Genomic DNA, 23,033 nt, shown 5'->3' on the forward strand with positions numbered 1-23,033 from the left:
CAAGAAATAAAAAGCACCGCATGTGTTTATTATACATCCTTTCTAGCTGACCACTGCTTTGTTCTAGAGTTCAGCATGAAAGGACTAATTTTTATTTTGTTTTTGTTTCTGTTTTAGTGAAATGGCATGTCCGTTGCTAATTCTAGCTATTATAGTTGCACCTGTAAAAACATATATCTCTATGTAGTTTATGGATTGGTAGCATTTCAAATAAATGATATATTGAAAATTTGGCCTGAATTTTTTTGAGATGCTTATCAATTAACATTTTCTTCTTAGCCCAAAAAAAAGAGTTTGAATTAATTTTAATTATATATTTAACATTAGGTTTGTTCTTTTAAATATAGTAGGAATTTGAATATAAGCATGCCACTTTGTTTATTGCTATATTATTAGAACCACTTGGAGCATGGAAAGAATTCCTCACAAATGATTTTGCTCTTTTGAAAAAAATAAGCTGCAAGAATATTTATTACAAACCATATTTAGCCTATAAATGAGTATAGATTTTAAAGGTGTACTGATCTTATAACGTATAATGTTTTATCCAAAAAAATTTTTTTGATAAGATGCTAAGCAGTTTAACAGTACCATAGCAAATCTTTTTCTCTAAGGATTCAAGTTGTATGCATCCATATTTTAGGAAGTCCACTTGCTATATTAAAAAAAAAAACAGCATCATTATGCATCCCCGCTTTTTATGCAAGGAATAATTAATTTCCCTTTATTTTTTAAGAAGACAGCTATTCCAAGCAGTGTGACCACGTAAACTTCACAGAGTACATATGGAAATCACTACCTGATAGACCTAGTGAAGAAATCTCCAGTATTTCATTTCTTGGAAATAGCACATAATCATTTAGCATGCTAGTTTAAAGTCTAAAGAACACAAAGAAACAAACTTTCAGCATTGTAAAACATTCACAAATTTTAAAATCTATTAACTGTATGAAAAATTTTTCTCTGTTCTGATAAATAAAAGCTGCCACTGACTACATTTTAGAAAGTTAACACCTGAGAAAATGGACAAGGTAACCCTATTTTCTAAAGAATAAAAGCCCTAGGAAAGTCCAAAATAATGATGCAATGTTATCCTTTTTATTGCAAAGAAACTCAGTATTCATTAGGCTCTGGAATTAATTTTGACCCCATCTATTAATTTCCTTTTCAGACAAAGAGATTCCCCACATGCTCATTTTTGTCTCTTTGCCTAAAATTTCTCTGTATGCTACATGTGTGTTTTAAGTAGATTTACAAGGCAAATATTCATTTGTCCTCTTAGAATAAAATTATTGCTCTATAGAGACACTACCCAGAGACCTAAGAAGATGGAAGGATTTTTTTGTTTTTAAAGAATTTAAAAGATGATTTAATTTTTACATAGAAAGAGATATTTCTAGTTGGATTGGGAAGGTGATATTTTGTTTTTGTTTTTCCCATTATGCTATATCTACCCAAATTTAAAAATCTGGTGAACTCAAAAGACAGAGAGCCAATGTACTGCTTTACAACCCATGATTCAGATTGGATGAATTTATAATTCAGATTGGATGAGATGATGGAGGAACACATATACACATACACACACGCACAATGCACATAGGTGTGCATAGAAAAAATATCTCAATGTAGTTTATGGGTTTACAGCATTTCAAATAAATGGTATATTTAAAAATTTGGATTGAAATTATATATATAATTCATATTTATTATGTATATAATAAATATCTCAGTGCAGCAATATTTGTCATCCTTTACTTACATCTGGATTTATGAGGTGCTCCAATTAAAGATAATTCTGCAATTCTATTAAAATTCCTTAATCTCCAAAACAGTGAGAGTTGCACACCTTTTTCACCAAAGCTGTAATCTCTCCACAAAACAAGCAGGGTGAATACTTGATATGTCAAGCAATTGAAAAATTTTTAGAGATTTAGGACATTTTTATTCTTTTATGCCCAACCCACTCAAAACAACAAAGACTCCCAGCAAAAACCCGCTGTGCCTATCCCAAACTCCTCACTGCCACTCAAAAAAGTTAGGAATTATTTATATAGTAATCATTTGTAAAAGAATATAACAGACCACCCACAGTGTTTTTAAATTGATATTCATAAAAAGTATGTTCATGTCATGTTAATTGCCTTCAAACATATTATACATATAAAATACTATGTTAAAATTAATATGTCAGCCGTAAAGATGAAAAAGAAGCTAACTAAAAGTTCACAAGTAATCTTTTTTCAGATTTTGTGTGTTTTCTCCTCAGCCAAAAGCCTCAAGATTCACTTGCAGCAGCCTACTTCTTCATTTATGTTGGATTGCTCTTTAAACATTAGAATATCTTGTAATAAATAATAAGTTAAAGATTTCTCCTGACACAAGTCATTGTTGATTTCACTGTTATAGGGAAAAGGCTCTAGGGCGGCAGATAAGGCTGTTGCCATGGTGATGAAGGAGATACCGAGGGAGGAGTCTGCTGAAGAAAAGCCCCTCCTTACTATGACATCACAGGTGGGCAGACCCATAGGGTTCCTGTAGGAAGCTGACATATGTTAATATATCAGACATTGTGAATTTTAACTAGAAAAAAACATTAACTCTGGAACCAATTTTTTAAAAGATAGTGTTAATGAAATGATTATACAAATATAAATGAAAACCAAAATTGCTAAAAAAAAAAAAAAGAAGAAAATTCATTTAGTCATTCGTTTGGATATTAATTTCCATTACTCAACTTTAGTTAAAAAAGAAAGTGTACATGTACTTGTAAATAAAAGATGTTGCTTCTTTATAAAGGAGTCTTATTAACAACTTTGGGAAAGAAATAACAATTAAGCTAATGGTGCATTTGAACAGAAACAATCCAAAAGACAAATTACTATGAATAAATCCAAGTTTTATTGTATACATATGTCAGTTTGCCAGTAGAGTATCTAAATTTTCTTAAATGTTAAATATATTTATGTTGTGACTATGCATACTACATATATGTCTATACATATTTATGGGGATGACTAATTTACAGGGATGAGCCAGAAGTCCCTGATCCTCATGCAGAAAATGGCATTTTGACCTCTCTCATACTTAGTGACCTTGACAACAAAAATATCATCGCTATTACAAGCACATAAGGGCCATTTTCAGCATTTATTGTAACAAATACAGAAAAAATTTGCACTTATATGCAAAGACACACTGAGACTGTGACTCCTGTATGTCCTCAGGGACTTCTGAAACACCCTGTAAAATCTACATAAATATGTATAATATACTCATCACCACTCTGTGGAACTACCAGTTTTAAATTCTTAAATGGAAAATATTTTACTTGCATTTATCTTATAATTTAGATTAGATTGTTATTTTAAACATTTCATTTTTCCATAATGCAATAGTAAATGCAGTGATTCAGTCCCAATTATATGAACACAGCTAGAATTAGAAAAATGTCCATTTACAGTCCTCATGAAAGGCATTTATATCAAAAGCTAAATTATAGCAACTTATTTTTAGAATATCAGCAAATCTCATCCCCAGCTGCTGCCAACATGTGTGGTTTTATTTTATTCTAAATACTATGTTATAAGTAACAACAATTATAACATATAATATCAAATTGAATAATTTTAAAGTTATTATGGATTCCCAGAACTTTGAGATAAATTTTATATTGTTGGGTTTTTTAATGCATAAAGAAGAGATGCTTCTTCCCAATGACACACAGTTGTAGTTTAAAAAATTTTTGCTTGATATTTACCAAATGCTCCATTCTTTATGCAGTTTACACAGTAAAACATACACAGTTTTACACTGACCTTCTGCCTATCAGAGTTAGACAGAGTTAGAGACAGAATCCCATGTGCGGAATATTCAGTCCACACTCCCTCAGGTGAATGCTAAGGGAGGTGAGAACTGCTTGGAGTTCTGAGCTCACCACATAGCCATATACATCAGTTTAGAAGTCCCTTCCTAATTTACAGTTGGCACAGTTGTGCTCCAACATTATCATCTCAGGATATTACAATTTAGGACAGGCTCCAGTCTGAAAATTCATTTTCCTCAAAACCATGCATTGCTACGTACATTGAAGTAATCCATTTCAAATATCAAAATTAACCATGAAAATCTATGCTTGAATTTAAAATTTAAGGCAAAATGATATTTTTCATCTTTTAATTCAGAAAAGAAGTTGTGATATTACCATTTTCTCACATTCAGAACATTTGTGTATACCAAGTTCCTACTTTAATCCCTGTCTAATGTCGCATTAACTGTTTTGAAATACTAGTTACAATACTGCATGAAGATTAGATAATGCTTTCTTTGATGCATCATATTCTTGTTGCATACTGGCTAGTTTATGAATCAGCGAGCAGATTCATAAAAATGTAATGCACCTGTTGTGTTGGTCATTTTACAAAATTCAATGACAATTGTGATACAATTATTTGTCAGTCAAATGCAGTTTTATTAGTTGATAAACTTTTTCCACTATACACAAGTGGCTTCTTCCCTACTATGCACCAGTGGCGTGCACAAGCCAAAAAGAAGCAGAATGATCTGAAAAGTGAGTACTTCCCATGGCAACCACAGCATCTGGTCCATGTACCATACCACATTCCTGCTCGTTCTCCTGTGTGAGTGTATTAGTGTATGTCCAGTGTCTCCTGTAAAGGCCCTTATGACATGGTACTACATAATGCTCATCTTCATCATGGGTATGTCGATGCCAGCTGCTCAGGCCATAGAGTCCAGATATGTTTGAAGCTAATTGCTGCTCTCTCAGTAGTGTCTTTGGGAAAATGATAAAAGATAAAATACAGGAAAAATCTCTGAAACATGGAGCCCTTCCCTTATTTAATAACTGTTCACTCACAGATTATAAGTACAGGTTAGTCTTTTTCCAGCATTTCTGTATTATGTGAATATCATGGTACATTGCTCAACTTTTAGAGGGATCTAAATCAAACATACTCCCTTGAGGTCATCTGTAGTACACCGAACAAATTGAACAAGGCAGAAAAGTTGGCCAGATAACCTGAACTCAGAAATTGGTGGACCCCTCAGAGTTGTCCTGGCTGCTTCACATAATTATTAATTCTGAACAAAGAATGTGCTGAGAAAGAGTAAGTCAAGCACTTCATAGAAGCTCAAGTTCATGCTGCCTTAAGAATAACACATAAACAGTACATGAACAAGTGTGCATTGAGGAAAAAGCTAAAGAAAAAATAAGTGAATAATCACATCTTTGAGGAAAAAAGTTGCTCTAGGCCTGTGCCGTCCAATTTGGTGTCCTGTAGTGGAGCGTTTGTGGCAACTCCAAACTGAGATGTGTTGTAAGCATAAAATACACACTAGAGTCAGAAGATCTAATCAAAGAAAATTTGGGTGTAAATTAATCACATTAATACTTTTTGTATAGATCACATGTTGAAGCAATAATATTTTGGATATATTGAGTTAAAATATATTATTATTACAATTAATTTCACTTGTTTCTTTTCACATTTTTACAAATGACTATCAGAAAATTCTAAATTACGAGGCTCTTATATTGACAGCACTGCTGTAAAATGCAATAAAATGTACAAGTCCAGCTTGAGAACAGAAGGGAAAACTATGTCCCAAAACATTGCCTATATCGTAGGAAAAGTGTATTATCATTATGAGAATGAAATGACTTTGGGGAATATTATTTTCTCATAAAGAAACTTCAGATATTTTCATTTTGATGCTATCTCCAGGGTACTTTTCTTTTTTTTTTTTTTTTTTTTTTTAGTAAAGTATGTCCCATTCATTTTGCCTTTAGTGCATGGTGTCTTAAAACTGTATTCCAGATCTCTTTCTGATAAGGGACTTTATTACTTTTCAAATTCGGCCTTTGTTTTTTTTTAATGTATTCCCATCCCTTCCACATCAATATTTATTTAATTTTTGTGTCTGATGAAGATCAAAAAGAGCAATGTCCTTGATGAGAAAAACATTCTCAAGGCTACTAAATATGGCCTTCTTTGAATTTCTATTACTGTTTAGAACAACTGCCTTAGGGTTAGTACTACTTATGCTGCAAACAATGGTAATCCATTTATTTCCCCATGAATGCATTCACATCTTATATGTCTAACTATCCTGTTACTGTGGGATACAAAAAAATAATTGGATCATAGTCTAGCAAAGGGAAAAGCAGATAAAACTAAGATTCTGATACTGGCCGGCGCCGCGGCTCACTAGGCTAATCCTCCGCCTTGCGGCGCCGGCACACCGGGTTCTAGTCCCGGTTGGGGCACCGATCCTGTCCCGGTTGCCCCTCTTCCAGGCCAGCTCTCTGCTGTGGCCAGGGAGTGCAGTGGAGGATGGCCCAAGTGCTTGGGCCCTGCACCCCATGGGAGACCAGGAGAAGCACCTGGCTCCTGCCATCGGATCAGCGCGGTGCGCTGGCCGCAGCGCGCTACCGCGGCGGCCATTGGAGGGTGAACCAACGGCAAAAGGAAGACCTTTCTCTCTGTCTCTCTCTCACTGTCCACTCTGCCTGTCAAAAAAAAAAAAAAAAAAAAAAAAGATTCTGATACTGGCTAGAGCATGGGGATGGAGGTGCTATTAAAAAAAAAAAGCACTCACCTCCTGGCACTGAAGACTGATCCCAGACAATGTGCTGTTTGCAATGGGGTCCCAAAAAAGAGAAATAAGAATCTGTCAAAATTAGAAGGGTCTTTGAATTGATCCAAAGATGGAGAAGAGGGCAGAAGAGGCTAAAAAATTAAAAAAAAAAAATTAAGTGTAAATTAACTGATACAAAGACCTTTGTAATTAATGAAGTGACTTATTTTAGCTGAGCTATGATAATCTGATTAGGCCAAAATTGCAATTGCTCCAACTGTTATTCCAAAAGCAAAATTGGAAGACTTTGACTCACCTTTCATTATATTTACAGCATCAGTGTACTCTGTGCTCAAAGGATGAAGTGAAGGAAGTCCATAAAGGACTTTCAAATTGAAGGAAGTAATTCTCAGAGAAGGCCAACAAACCTTATCCACTAATGAATCAGGATAGAAGAAAGGACATGCAATTTGGGAGCTTTGTTTAAATTTTTCCTTTATGACCTTAAAGATTAATTTATTCTCATGTAACCAAAGGAAAAAAATCACAAACTTATTTAAAAATGAGGGAGCATAAGAAAAGCTATTCTAATCTGTACAAGTAAAATTAAAATGGGACTTCCACTGACTAAAATACTCATATCTAAATTCATCCAACCAGAGACACGATTTAAAATTGGACTGCTCAAGACAGATTTTTTGTTTGCGATTTTAGCCATCATCGTCTCATTCAGTAGTCAGGTATTGAACCCTTTTTAGATGTGGACATTGTGCTTGAGACATTGTGAAGAAAATAAATATAAATAAGATATAATCTCTGAACTCACAGCTTATAAGAGGAAATTTCTTTTTCTTCACCATATCTCCTATTTCATCTTCCATATCTTCATCAAAGCCAAAAAACTTTCAGTCTAGTGTCAGTAACCTTTCCACACTAACCATCATCTGGCATTTCCTCCTCTTAACTGGTGAGCCCTGCCACTCTCCCAATGCTAAACTGTGCTCCAGCTCAAAACACAATGGTTCCAAAAGTGGTTGATTACCCTGTGACTTGTGGAAGGAAGTCACTGGAGCATCTTAGACAGAGAAATTGGACAGCCATGACAATTCCGTCAGTCCAGGTACCAACTCTAGGGTCCAAAATAAGACAGTCGTGGGAGAGACACAGACCTCAGAGGACTAGGAGCTGGTAGGAGGGGCTGTGCCTGTGTCATGAGCACCTCAAGGTCTCTTGGAATATGCTCCCCTTTGCTATTCGTCCTGTGCTTACTGAGTAAATCTGAGAGTGCGCCCGATGCTTTCTCCAGAAACTACAACTAAAGGTTAAATGAGGAGACATTAAAAAAAAAAAAAAATCCCATTATCTTTGACCAAGCAGACTTGCCTAAAATGAGACAGGCCTCTCATTGAACCATGTCTTATCTTTTGTTTTCCCATTTTAATATTAATGGGGACAGAAGTCTGTCTGTCTCGAATTCTTTGATCAAATTTAGTTTTTTCAAGGTTCACAACTAAAAGTGTCTACAACAGTCTAACACCCTAACCTAAATACACACACAAGGCAGCTTCAAAATGTTCATGGAAAAATGGAGCTGAAAGATAAGTTCATTTAAAAAAAAATGAGAAAAATATATATAGTTTTTTTCACAATGCAAATTTTCTGTGAATTTCTTAAAGACTTTTCGTAAGTATACAGAGTTGGGATTTAGGGATACATTCTTAGTCCTTTCTTTTTAAAGAAATATATATATCTGTATCCAAAGTAAAGAAAGAGTGTAAGAAAACTTACAGAATATAATTTGGATTTATCTATATAACAATTGACATAGGTTGAGCATCCCTAATCTAAAAATCTGAAATCTGAAATGCTCCAAAATTTGAAACTTGTTGAGTGCTGAGATAAAGCCACATGTATAAAATTCCACACCTGATCTCATGTTCCAAGTCATAGTTAAAACACAAGTACACTAAATATACAAGTATTGTATAAAATTACCTTTCAACTATGTATAAAAAGTATATGTGAGGCCGGCACCGTGACTTAACAGGCTAATCCTCCACCTTGCGGCGCCAGCACACCAGGTTCTAGTCCCGGTCGGGGAGCCGGTTTCTGTCCCAGTTGCCCCTCTTCCAGGCCAGCTCTCTGCTATGGCCCGGGAGTGCAGTGGAGGATGGCCCAAGTGCTTGGGCCCTGCACCCCATGGGAGACCAGGAGAAGCACCTGGCTCCTGGCTTCGGATCAGCACGGTGCGCCGGCCGCGGCAGCCATTGGAGGGTGAACCAATGGCAAAGGAAGACCTTTCTCTCTGTCTCTCTCTCTCTCTCACTGTCCACTCTGCCTGTCAAAAATAAAAATAAAGTATATGTGAAATATAAATGAATCTTGTGTATAGACTTGGGACTCATGCCCAAAATATCTCATTAAGGGTGTGTAAATATCCCAGAATTCAAAAAATTCCAAAATCAGAAAGACTTCTGACCCCAAGTATCTCAGATAAGGGATAGCTAAGAGAACTCAGAAATTCTTGGTTATCTGTCAATGAAATTAGATTTTTTTCCTCAGAGAAATAATGCTTATCAAAGAGATAGTTAGTATGTAATACATACGTATTCACTTTTCAAGATGCCATTGTTTTGTGTGATTTTGAGTTTAGAGCCTCAGACACTTTTAGCCATTGGGGTCAACATAAGACCCATAGGCAGAAGCCAGTAATCAGAAGGCACTGCTTGGTAAAGGCAAACAGCCTGTATAAAATTCTGTGAGTATCACGTGGTACCATATTTGATGGTGACCTTCATCCTCATTGAATGCTTGTAACATGGCAAAATTGAGGTCTCCCTTCAGTGCCAAGAGAGTGCCACAGCCTGGATGTAGGTACTGTTTGTGAAATTAGAATCACGTCACCATAGAGATACTGCATTAGAAGGGCTATTACAGTAAACACATGTGATTAAAAGAACAAGTTTTACCAGTAAATACACATTAATGTATAGTTCCTTTGGAAACTATTACATGTCCATAGTCTGTATATAAACTAATTATCAGTGAAATAAAGATTCTGAAATACTGATTTTTTTGGAAGAACTCAGACTCACTCATATTTAGCTATTTCTTCATTTTCTGGAATATCATATTCTTTATCAGCACTTTCAACTAACATTTCTAGATAATAAAAGTGACTTTTATGCCAGAAAATATCACTAAACTCAAATAGACCATGACATTTACAAGAATTTATATTTTATCTCAGAATCATGGAAGATTCAAAGTCCCCCAACATTTGAAAATATTTCATTATAAATAGAATTGGTGGCACCCAACAGTGGTCAAATTCAAAACAAAATGCAAAAGAACTCAGAGTTTTACTTGTAGGTTAAGGGAATAGCCTTTAAAAAGGTTAAAACTAAAATAGACTTTAGATGATTTTCTTCTTAAAAATCTTTGAGTCTTGATATATAATAACATTTGATTCATACTAATTGAAGAAATATCTATCAATGTAACTTGAACACTGAACACTGAGGATACTTATCCCTCAATAATATCTATAAGCAAGAATGAATGAAAATCAAATTGCCAACTTATGTCAAAATCTTAAACTCTGATGGAGATCGCACATTTATCCATGTTTAAATAATAGCATGGGTATCTTAAAGTACCAAGTGTGTTTCTTGGTTTCCAGTTTTTGAATGCCCACCAAATGCTTCAATGTTACTCTTCTGGAAATCATAGAATTACATTTTGTCTTTCCATACTTAACATTAGGTTCCTTACCATCTTCTATCAGCTCTAACCTATTACATCACTGACCCTGTGCCAAAGAAACAATGAAGTGAAAGTGAGTAGAGTTATATAATTATTTTGATTTGGCAATACTCCAAATAACTTCATTTGTTATGTTATATGTCTCCTAAAATAAAACTTTAAAAATGGGTACTTAAAAATCTGGAGATTTTGAGGCGCATCCTTTTCTTAGAACACATAGAAAACTGGATGGCTATGTCTATCTTAAGTAAGGTCAATATAGAAACTCCCAAAGAATTAAGACAATTAACTTAGGAATAAACCAATTGTGTATCAAAAACAAATTTTCTCTCTTAACCATAGAAACGTAATTTGAACAAATCTGGATTCAAAGAAGTACAGAATAACTAAATAGTTGGCTGCCACTGGAAATCAGAGACCCACTAAAAATGAATCTGAAAGCTTGCTGAAATTAGAGAGTAAGCTTAGGGAAAATAAGATTGAATTTACAGGAATCTATTTCACACATAGGTTTCCACAGACGTATTTACTAGGTACCTGCAGAGTTCATGTAATGATGTTTTCTACTCTTCCAAGATAATAGATGTTATGCACTACAAAAGCATTCCAAGAAACGTAGAGGGTGGGTTTTAGGTGACTTGAGTTTTCTGAGAGAGCAAGAAAAGGCAAGTGTTAAACCACAGATAGATCCATGTGCTTGCACCGGCTCACCACATAAACAATGCCTGAGCAGTCTTTACCAGAACCTGCCACCTCAGAGTCTGAAGTCACTGTTCTGGGTCTTAGGAGTTTTTTGGCCAAGTGAGGAATGAGATTGGCCCTTAGCGACTATAATTCAGTAGGTATCATTTTCTACATAATGGAATTACAAGGTAATTATAAATTCCAGGAGGGGAGGGAAAGGCTTGGGCTTTAAGAATTGAGGTTGGCTGCATCACAAATATGTTGACAGTGCTAAAAGGCTCATTCCCACTCCTTGGTACTTTTTTCTTTCTTGCCCCTCCCCATGATTTATTTATGTATGTGTTTATTTTGATAGGCTTGCTATTCTCATTTTGTTGCAAGGCTGCATTTTAACCCATCTGATTCTGCAGGTTAACAAAACCCTCTGACACCTGTGTTCATTTGTTCTCAGCTGGTGAATGAGCAGCAAGAGAGCAGGCCCCTCCTGAGCCCCTCCATCGATGACTTTCTGTGTGAAACCAAATCGGAGGCAATAGCAAGACCAGTAACATCCAATACAGCCGGTAATTCCTTCACTTCTAACTGTTCCTCAAGGAGAGTTGACGTCAAAGCACATGTTTCTCCTTAAGGCATTTTAAGTGGAGAATGATTTTTGCAACCAATTGAAACTTTAGAAAACATACTATTCTGCGTACACCTATAAATAATTTTTCCTTATATAAGAAATTGCCATGCATATTACCAAATCAATTCTGCTGAACGTAAGAATATGACTATGAGCAATGAATCACTTTTCCATGCATATTTTCATATTTACTTGTTAATATCTCAAGCCATATCACATTAAGAAATCTTTAACACAAAAGCACCTATTTCAGAGTAAGGTTGTTCGAGTTCTGGCTGATGGCTAAGTTATTTCAGGAAATATGCTATATAAAAGAAGTTCAGTAAAATAAAAATGTATCTGTTTTTTCAAGTGGATTTAAATGACAATGTCCTACAGCTTAAAGATAGACAGGGTCAGTTTTATTCTGCCATGTAAATGTGTTACTTTCTCCATCTTACTGCTGACTTGAACATTCTTCTAGAGGTAAAAATACTCCTATGGTGATGATCAGCTGCTCAGTGCCATGGCCCATGCAGGAAGGCCCTCAAGCAGGATCAACCCAGTGAGCGAGTGCAGGACGCCACTGGCGTGCATGACACTTCTCCAGCACAGGCTGCCTTTATCCATTGATTTCACTTAGTCAACATTCACATTCAAAAGCATGTTTTTCAAATAAGAATTTCTAAAATGATGTTCAGAAACAAAGAACAAAGGTTATATTGGATGTGCAGACTAGAATTTAATGGAAAAAGAAGGTAATCACATACTGTCTTGTTCAGTTCATTCCCTTATGCCATCATGACCTCATCTTGCTGTGGGCTTGCAAATTTTCATTTTACTTCTAAGTAAGTGACAAAAATCACAAAGAGAAGGCAATTGTGACTTTTCCACAGTGCTGAAAATTACAACAAGAGTAACTAGCATGAGATAGAGGCACTTTATGTGGGAGTACAGTCTGAATTCTGGGGTCAAACTCCAGTAGTTCAAATGCAAGCTTGTGTCTATGAGCAAGTTGTTTAAGCTCCAGTTTCTCCATCTGCCTACTAATGTCAACATCTATATCTATTAGTTACCTACAAAGATTAAATGAAGCAATTTATGAAAGTGCTTAGTACACATAAATTGTAACTGATGTGACTGTTTCCATTGGATATTTCAGGTAAAAACCATATTCTTTACACTTTCCTTTTCAACTGTTCCAATTTTTTTCATATCACACCAAAGCAATCATTCTCTATATTTTACTCTCACGTTGAGTAATCAAGGTTGTACATTCTAAGCAGAACAGTGAACAAGTTCAGATACAATCAGGTCAGACACATACTCCTGATCCATGAAACTGAGCTCAGCCTTGGAAAACTGCAGAGCTGCCCCAGGAAACAGAGCCTTGTGTTTCTATCCGCAGGCAAATCTAAGAGATTGGGATGCGCTGAGGAGCTGGGCTTCACTTTCCAATTCTCACTGATGGAAAAACTAAGTCACTAAAGTGCAGGCCCACACTGAGAGAGCAGCATGAGGTTTGACTGCAAAGCTACTTGTCACTGTGATTTTCTAACAAATAAAAAGAAACTTATGAAATATCTGGAGGAAAAAAAAAGGAATGTGTAAGTTCTTGCAATCCCAGTACCTACGGCTGCTGTGACAATGTAGATTAAACACAGAAATTTATTGTCACACAGTTCTGGAGGCTGCAAACCCAATATCAAGGTGTCAGCAGGGCCAGTTTCACTCTGACAGTGCTTGGGGAGACCTGTTTCAGGCCTCTGACATGATCTCTGGTAGTTTGTTAGCTTCTGGCAGCAAAACCCAATCTTCTCTGAGGGTTTGCTCTGTGTGCATCACCCTATGAGCATGTCTGTGTCCAAACTTCTCCTTTCTGGGAGGCCACTAGTCAGAGTGGAGATCTCCAGTATGACCTCATCTTTAATTACACCTACAATGCTGCTATTTCCAAGTAAGGCCATGTTGTGAGGTACTGGGAATTAGGACTTCCATATGAAAATTTAAGAGCAGGGAAGGGGTTCAAAAATCACCCTAAAGAACCCTCTGGGGGCCGGCACTGTGGTGCAGCAGGTTAAGCTGCCACATGCAGCACTGGCATCCTATATGCGCACTGGTTTGAGTCCTGGTTGCTCCATTTCCAATCCAGCTCTCTGCTAATGTGCCTGGGAAAGCAGTGGAAGAAGGCCCAAGTCCCTGGGCTTCTGCACCCACGTGGGAGACCCAAAAGAATCTCCTGGCTCCTGACTTTGGCCTGGTCCAACCCTGGCCATTGTGGCTTTTTGGGGAATGAATCAGTGAATACAAAATCTTTCTCTCTCTCTCTTTGTCTTTCCTTTCTCTTTAACTCTGACTTTCAAATAAATAAATAATTTTTTAAATATTTTTTTAAAAATCTTTAAAACAAAAACAAAAAGAACCCTCCAAAGTAGGGGGTCTGGGAAAATGGTGTGCTGAGAGTAGACTTATTGTTCTCAGCCTTAGTATTCACTGCATCTAATTCACATGAATTTTAATCCTAAAGACTCTTGTTTAATCTTTTTTTGTTTCATCTTAAAAATATTTCTCAGGGCAGGTATTTGGTGTAGCAGTTAAGATGCCAACAGAGTACCTGTGTTCAAATGCTGGCTCCAACTCCTGATTCTGGATTCCTGCTAATGCAGACCCTGGGAGGCATCAGGTGTTGGCTCAAGTGGTTGGGTCCCAGTCATCAGGATGGAAGGCCTGTATTGAGTTCTTGGCTCCCAGCTTTGGCCTGGCCCCTCAGTCACTGCAAGCATTTGGGTAGTGGACCAGTGGATGGGAGTGCCCTCTCTCTCTCCCTCTCTCACTCTCTCTCTTTTTAAAAAAAGCATATCTCAAGGCAGAAACATTTTTTACATTTTTAAGGAATACAGTTCCTATGTATGAGTACTTCAAGAGTTCATAGAAAAATAGAATTCAAAGACAAGTTTATTTTGTTGCAAAAAAATTTGAAATCCATGCAGTTTTTTCATAAGATGCTTTCCATGAACTTTTTGAAGACCCTTTGCAAATCAGCACATAATAAACAATATAGGAACTACAAGTATTATCTTTTCTTAAAGCCAGTTATATAATGGGATTTTTTCCCTAAAAACTCTAAAAGTTTGTATATTTTGCCTCATAGAAGTTCTAAGTTATCTTTTTTCTTCAGTGTATCAGTGATCTTTATTGCACTCTCCATGTTTCTCCATTAAGATGAATTTTTGTCATGCAATAATTATAAATAAATAGATTCAAACTGATCAGTAAAGATGTTTCCCTTTTTCTCCATTAACATCCTAAATTCTCTTTAATTCATCTATAGTTCAGGTAGTCAACTAATTCCTTAGCCTTCTTAAACTTAATCCCTAGGTGGCAGGTAAGCTAATAGTTAATATTACTGATTTCAAAATGGCAAATAAATCTGGATTATGCAACTTTATATAACAAATGCCCTGAAACTAGTCAATAGATATTTTAAGACAGTGACTATTATGGCACCAGCAATACTATAAAATGTGTAGCAACAACTCATTGCTCTGTGATGTCCCAGTAAATCTAATAAATGTCTAAATCAGGATGGATTCTTTTCTAAGGAGCAAAAAAGCAGAGGGTCCTTGGTTTTCATTTATCATGCATCATCTAAAAACATTTTATCCACAAGATTCAGCCATAATGAACAGTTACTATAGAAGAAACACTTTTCACAGTTTCAAAAACATGTAATCTCATTCCTTCAAATGCAGATAATATGAATCTATATTAGAAAATATGTACCTATACAGAAAAAGCTATACTTAACAACATTCACAATCCTGCCACTGCCAGCTAATGAAACATCGTAGCTATAAAATTAGCATATTTGCAAAATTTATCTTTTATGAAATCCAAGTGGCCATGAGCTTAATAGCATGCCTCTTGAGAGAGATAGAAATTTGAGAAATAGTTTTAATTGCATATTCCCAATAAAACTGGAAGGTTGATTGAATCAGTTACATCTAATTTACCTATTTGACACCCTAGCAAAATTGTACCTAAAGGACTTAGCTTTGTAGCCACTATGTTAGAGAATGCCGACTAAACCTCCTGAGATGCCAGGGTAGAGTACAAAGCAGAACAGAGGCCCCAGCAGCTCCCTGAGGCTATATTCACTGCCTGTACTAGTCAAGGTTGCCCCAACGACCAGTCTGTGAAGAGAAAGTCACTCAAACCTGATGCACCTTAACCTGTAGTGGCATTAACGGTACTGTGCTTGCAACCAAAGGGCCAAGACAGGCCTTCCTAACAGTTGCGCTTTACTCTACCTGATTCAAGCAGCCTCACTTCCCAGGGCCCAGGTCATCAACTATGTATATACATTTCCAGCGCCCTGTGGGAGCCTTCCAGCTCAGTAGGCTGCAGTCTCAGTCAGGTGTTCTTGAATAGTTGGAAACAAATGCTTTGGTGATGTATTATCTTCCCTCTTGAGGAAATTCCACCCAATAGAATTAGGTCAACAAAAACAGTGGTGCTGAGGTTGCCAGTGATGTAAATCATGCCTCAGCCTACCCAGCGTGCCCAATAATCAGGAGCTAAGCGTGAACACCGTGTGGAATCAGCTCACTGCCTCAGGTTCACACAAGGTCCAGAGAGGAGCAGAGAACACAGGCTTTGGCAGGAAGGACCTCTATTTGAAGCCTTGCATGGACACTATAACACCAGCTGCCTCAGCTGAAACAAATTATCACAAATTCACTGGCTTTTAACAGCACAAATTCACTAGCCTCAAGTTCTGGAAGTCACAAATCCTAAAATGAAGAGAGCAGCCATAGTTCATTGGCTTATAGGTCCTTCCTCCATCTCTAAAGCCATCTCCAAGCCTTCATCCTCAGAACCAGCCTCTCTCTCTCTCTCTCTCTCTCTCTCTCTCTCTCTCTCTCTCTCTCTCTCCCTATCCCCCCCCCCGTCTCCTTTTCTCCCCTCAATTTCCATCCTCACGTCCCCTTCTGTGACTCTGACCCTCCTGACTCCCTCTTACAAGAATACTTATAATTATATTTGGCCCACAAGGATAATCCAGATTAATTTCCCCATCTCAAAATCCTTAGCTTAATTACATCTGCAAAATCCTTTTTGCTGTGTGACATGTCACGGTCACATATCCACTAGCATCCAGGGGAGGGGGCATTATTCTACCACTCCTGCTGCATGGCTGTGGACATGTTACTTAATATCTCCAAGTCCCCCATTTCTCACATGTCAAATTAGAGTATTAGAATCTTTTTCACAGAGATGTTATATGGGTTAAACGAGGCATTCATAAACACTTAGAATATTGTATATGCTCAATAAATAATTTTTGGACTCATTTCCATTCTCGTGTGTCTAGGACTGCCTCGAACATGAATGCCTTCAGTAGAGTACCCTAGTAATAATGAATAATTATTTGAATTATTATTATGCTCCTAACACTGTTGGAAGGGCTTTAGTTAAACACCTCATTCAATGCTTCACTCTGGGAACTCGAGTTGTGCCCTTTTTTTGGACAAGGAGAAACAGGCTTAGAGAGAGACTAAGTAGCTTTCCCAAAGTCACACAGCCAATACATGACAAGGTCAGGGTTTGAATCCAGACTATCTTAACCACTGATGGGTGCTGCCTTATTTTATGCACAGCAGCTCCATAGCATAAAGACACTAAAGTGGATCAGAGACACTAAAGTGACTAAGATAGAACAAAGCGCTACAATGGGTGACTGGGAAACAGATCTGTTGAGCCGCCACAGAGCTGGGAGTCAAGCTGTTACAGCACCCAGAAGTAAACGGAACCCTCTAGGCAATGGGATCCCACAGCCGATGACTGACATGTGGTCCAGGTAGAGAGGTCTGCATGGTGAAAATGAGATTATAACTGAAAGATATTTTATCGACCCTACATGTACTTATACACATTTGTGCATGCACACACATGCTAAAATGAAATTTGTCTTCCTTGAAGACGGAAAAGCTGCCTTACTCCCTCTCTGCTTTTGAAATTTGGGTCCCCAGGGACTGTCTCAGCTTCAAAGCTTTCCGTTCGCCCTCCAAGCCTCCTCCTTCATCAGCTGGGTAAAAACCAATGCCTCTTGTGTGTGCCAAGCATTCGCTTTACATTTGCAGAGAAAAGTACAAAGGGATAGAGAGCTCAAAACAAACACAGGCAGCGTCCGTCCGGGACTCTTTGCAGGGGGAAGAACCATTACTGAGCCAAGTTTGAACTCACAATTCACTCTTTCAGAAATTCCTTTATTCTGAATACTGTGAAGCACATGCAGAATTAAATTAGCACTTAGCAGTTATTGCTCTGTAAGAAATGCACTTATTATATACAAGCAGACAATTCCCATATCATTTGTTTCCAAAAGAAGTCCAGGGCAAGTGGTTGATTCTTAAGCGTTTGTACAATTAGTAAAAAATCATATATGGCATTCCAGAGACCGTCATCCACCTCCTTCATTCTGCTGCAAGGAAATCATATTGGGCCAGGAATCCTTGCCAACAGAACAGTGGTCTGGAAATTTCTATTTAAACTTTCAAGGGATATGAAGTGTGTGGCATCCTAGCCTGTCTTGGCTGCCTGCCATCCTAAAATTGTAGACAGAAAGCCGAGTGACTTGGTTCTGAAAGCCACTTCTCCAGCGCCTGCCGGCCACAAAGTGCCTCTCACGCCTCGGAGCACCTTGGCAAGTGGCTCTCACTCCTCTGCGAGACTCAGCTGAGAGCCACAGAAGATCCCAGGCTGTTTATGATACTTTTGCCCCGTAGGATCCGCTGAGAATCAGTGTCTTTGTGTGTTCCCATTAGTGCCTTCTCTTTCTGTCAGTGTGTTCATCTGATTCTTGACCAAGATAGAAAGGAATGGGGAAAATTGAAGACCAATATAAAGAAAAGGAAAGATTAACTTCACAGAGTGGGCAGTAAAGAATAGAAATAATGTCTACTGAGTTCCTATTTTATGCCCAGCATTTTACACTTGTCAGATCATTTAATCCTTATCTTACATCTAAAAGACAGGCTATGAATTCTCCATTTTTCAAATGAGGAAGCTGAAGCTCAGAAAGGCTAAGAAACTTTCCTTAAGTCACACAGCTAAGCAGAGGTAGAACCAGATGTTCCTACTTCACCAACAATGTCTGACACTGTGACTTGGAATTGCAATCAGAAAGTAAAATGTTTATTAAGACTAAAGCCTAGGGTGGTTGTTAGGTGCAGCGGTTAAGACTCTGAGACACCTGCAGCCCATAACAGAGTGCTAGTTTCAAGTCCTAGTTCTTTATCTGATACAACTTCTTGCTAATGAATAGCCCAGGAAGCATCGGATTATGGACCAAGTGCTTGGATCCCTGCCACTCATGTGGGAGACTGAGACTGAATTACAAGCTACTGGGGTCCTGGCCCATCCCTGGTTGTTGTGAGCACTTGGGGAGTGAACCAAAAAATGGAAAAAAATCTCTCTCTCTCTCTCTCTCTCTCTCTCTCTCTCATCTCTTCCCCACCCCCCATTTTTTTCTCTTTCTCCCTCTCTCAATCTGACCTTATCTTCCTCTATGCCTTTCTAGAGAATAAATAAATACATTCATAATCTTAAAAGATTAAAGTCTGATGCAGCACTAACGCTCCCAGAAGGGCCATCCAGCCGTTCAGGCAGTGCAGTACTAGAGAAATCCTGATTGCAAGTACCGCTGAGCCCTGACCCTGCCTTGAGTGCAAGGCAGAAATAGATGGAAGAGTGGTGAGACATCAACAAAAATCGGTTCCCCACCTGCAGAAAAAGTGGGTCCTTGAAAAAAAGTGATGCAATTACTGCTTAGACTATACCAGAGAAGGTTACTGCAAGGAGTTTCTTTGTCTGTTCCTTCTTCAGCTTCCCTAAGCTACGGAGGTGAAGAGAGCCTAGGTCAGGGAGCCTCAAGGCCTGCTCAGAAACCAGAGGAACCAGCAGGGGTTGGTGGACAGGTGGGGTTGGAGGGACCTTGTCTCATGTGAATGCTCTACCTCTCACAATGAGCTAGTCACTTTTACTTGCACAGTAAAAGCAACCTTGAAGATTGCAAAGCTTGCCTTTTTAATCTCATTTTCCTAGTTTGCATTTGAACGAATTATTTATTATTTGTGCCTTAGTTAGAATATTTAGTACACTATAAGCAATCTGCTAGGAAGCAAAAATGTAACTGTTTTATACTTTGTTATATTGAAATTTAAGTTTGCTTATTAAACAGCAAAGGCAGTAACGTGTACACCTATTCATCAACTATGGGTTATAAAATACTTCTCCAGTGTGAGACCAAACAGCATGTCATTCTCTGATTGAATTACTTAATTAAATAAAAGATTATTAACAGCATTCCTTTATGCCTCATATACTTGATCACTTAAAACCAAAACACAAAGACATTCAGAAATGTCACTAAATCCCTGAATATGATAGATTGACCATCCTTTGGAAAATCACAATCCAAAATAAATTTTCAAGCAAAACAGTACACAGTACATGAACTCAGATTCAATTTTATTTTCATTTTATCCAAGCTTCATCACTGCTGAGGCTGATCTAAGTCCCTTTTTCCTGGTTTGCTTCTTACCAAATATATGGAAGCATGCAGCAAGCTTCTCAGTCTAACACACTATCTTTTTAAAATTATTTATTCATTTATTTATTTCAGCAGCATAGAGACAGAGGGAGATATGTTCTATCTACATGTTCACTCTTGAAATGCCCACAACGGCCATGGGATCCAGAATAAGGGGGTCAGGCATTCAATCTAGGTCTCCCAAGTGGGTAGCAGGCACTCCATCACTTCAGCCATTGCTGTTGTCTCCCATGCACTGATAGGAAGCTGCAATCAGGAACCAAAGCCAGATGTCAAATCTAGGCACTCCAATAATGGACCCAAGCATTTTAACTAGTGTCATTTTTTTTAATTTACTTCTTCAAAATTTTTTATTTATTTATTTGAAAAACAGAGTGAGACAGAGCTCTCCCATGTGCTGATTCACTGCCCAAATGCCAACAATAGCCAAGGACTAGACCAGGCCTAAACCAGGAGCTGGGAACTCAATCTGGGTCTCCCATATGGGTGGCAGGGAGCAAATACTTGAGCAATCACTTGCTGCCTCCCACAGTGCTCATTATCAGGAAGCTGGTATCAGAAGCAGAGCCAGGACCTGAACCTAGGCACTTCAATATACAGATGTGGGCATCCCAAGTACCATCTTCTCTATAAAATGCCCATCCTTAAGAAACTGCCTCTATAAATCAATGATGAGTTAAGTAGGTGTTTCTATCCTGTCCTACAAACACAAAATCCTTCTGTACTCAACTAAAATCAATTTTTGAAAAATAATTGCAAAGCAGAAAAAGGGCTTATCTTAACCTTTTCCATTTCTGATAGTATTGACCACAGGCTTAGATCTCCTTGACCTGAGTGAACCAGTCTCTCAAACCCAAACCAAAGGCAAGAAGTCAGAGCCTTCATCAAAAACTTCATCCCTCAAGAAAAAGGCTGACGGACCTGACCTCATCAGTGCAGATGCTGAGCAAAGAGGCCAACCTCTCCGGGCTCCCGAGACGTCATCCTTAGATTTAGGTAAGGCAATAGCTTGCACTGCTGCTGCTCAACCTTGCCCTGCTGGGGTTGAAATAACAGGGACTTTCTGCAAATGGCATTAAAACAGTGAACAAAGGAGTACAAAAGATGAATTACATGTAGGAACCTGGGCAGGACATAGCTTATTCTGTGCTTTGATTGCATAGCCATTGGGGAGCTCAAGTTTGTATAACTCATGTTGATTTGTTCACTTACTGATTCAACTGACACCTGTTGAGCTCGATAGATACCAGGCACCTTGTTAGTCACTGGGGTCACAAATACAAATAAAATGTGAACTTTGCTTTCTAGGGGCACTCATTCTAGTGCAGGAGAGAAAAATGTGTGAGTAAACAACTGTGATGCAAGGCCTGAGGACACGAGACCAAGCAATAGTTCACAACACGATTGGGAAGACAGGCAACACAATGATAACAGCCGTTAGTACTGTCACAATTTCCAGGGGCTCTGCTCCATGGTTTGCATAGATCACCCCATTAAATCATCACAACTCTTTAATATACATGTGTGGTGAACCAGGCTTTAAAATTTAATAACTTGCCCAAACTCTCACAGTTTGGAATTTGAGTCTAGCTCTAGTTTACTTCCAAGCTTATCCTCTACACCCTCCTGAGAAAGGAAAGCTTACACATCAGCTCACAGAACCAGTCAAATAAAGATCTCCTTCCTCTGAAGACAGTAAGGAGCCAAGTATTTCAGAAAGCCAAGGCGAATATCCTGGCTATGACTCACTGGTGTGTGTGTGTTTATGTGGGAATAGATATGTCCATAAAATGAGCATATTAGTAACCTGCCCATGAGCTTGTGAAGAATAAATAGACTATATATATGAAAAATCACTTACCATTGTGATATATATGTATTACATGGTCATAAATTAATTTATTCATTTGTACAGTAAATGTTCCTCTGAGTGCTTACTGTGCTGCAGGTAAATACTATCTGTTAAGAATACAAAGATAAACAATATAAGCTCTCTGCCCCTTAACTAACTTACAGTCTACTGGGGAGATATAAAAATTACTAAATGATTATAATAAAATATCAACTCTATGCTGCAGAAAATGGAATCCTATACTGTTACTACCCAGCCAGAGAGATGGAAAAGGTGTCTCATAGAAGTTACTGCATGAACAGTCTTAAGGGATGGGTAGGAATTTGTCAGATGAAAAAAAAGATGGACCAAGAGAGATGTGGGGATGACGGAGCAGGGCATTCCTGATGTAGAAGGAAAAGGGAGTCACACACAAATAGACTGTTAAACACAGGAAGATGTCTTCCCAAGTAAATGCAAGTGCTGCAGTGGTATCAAAGGTCGGTGGCATAGTGATCTGACCAGTAGTTAGATAATGGGACTCCTTGGATAGCATGTACTCAGGATTGGGGGAGAAAGGGTGAAGTTTGAAGGGTTTAACTCCAAGAAATTACAACAACAGATTCTGTTTTGCAAAAATCCTTTTCTGGTGGATGTGTGAAGAAGGAATTAAGGCAGAGAAACCAATACAGAAATCCAGTAGTGATAAATGGGATCACCAGGTAGAGTCAGATTCAGAAAAAAATTAAGACTTGGGCAATGAATGAATGTGTGTATGTGGGCATGAGTGACATAAATAATGCATCTACCTCTGTGATGGAGGATACAAGAGAGGAAAGAGTGAAGCAGAAAGCCAAGGTAGAAACCATTGAGTTCCACTTTGCACCTGTTGTAGTTGAGAAAACTGTGAGACTTTACTGCGGATTCATCCAACA

General features: G+C 37.9%; 1 protein-coding gene across 7 annotated transcripts in view; it reads left to right on the forward strand.

Annotated features, from left to right (window-relative positions):
• PEX5L (peroxisomal biogenesis factor 5 like) overlaps positions 1–23,033 on the forward strand; it is a 198,905-nt gene that overhangs the window by 97,354 nt on the left and 78,518 nt on the right. For 2 of the 7 annotated variants that reach the window (XM_062177741.1, XM_062177778.1), the window contains 3 exons: positions 2,410–2,514; positions 11,501–11,612; positions 21,069–21,263. In XM_062177741.1, the coding sequence (XP_062033725.1) occupies positions 2,410–2,514; positions 11,501–11,612; positions 21,069–21,263 (412 nt within the window). The remainder of the gene's footprint in view (positions 1–2,409; positions 2,515–11,500; positions 11,613–21,068; positions 21,264–23,033) is intronic. The other 5 variants (XM_062177757.1, XM_062177789.1, XM_062177749.1 and 2 more) reach the window with 3 other exon arrangements.

Source organism: Lepus europaeus, chromosome 2, assembly GCF_033115175.1.
Source record: "Lepus europaeus isolate LE1 chromosome 2, mLepTim1.pri, whole genome shotgun sequence".
NCBI classification, from domain to species: Eukaryota; Metazoa; Chordata; class Mammalia; order Lagomorpha; family Leporidae; genus Lepus; species Lepus europaeus.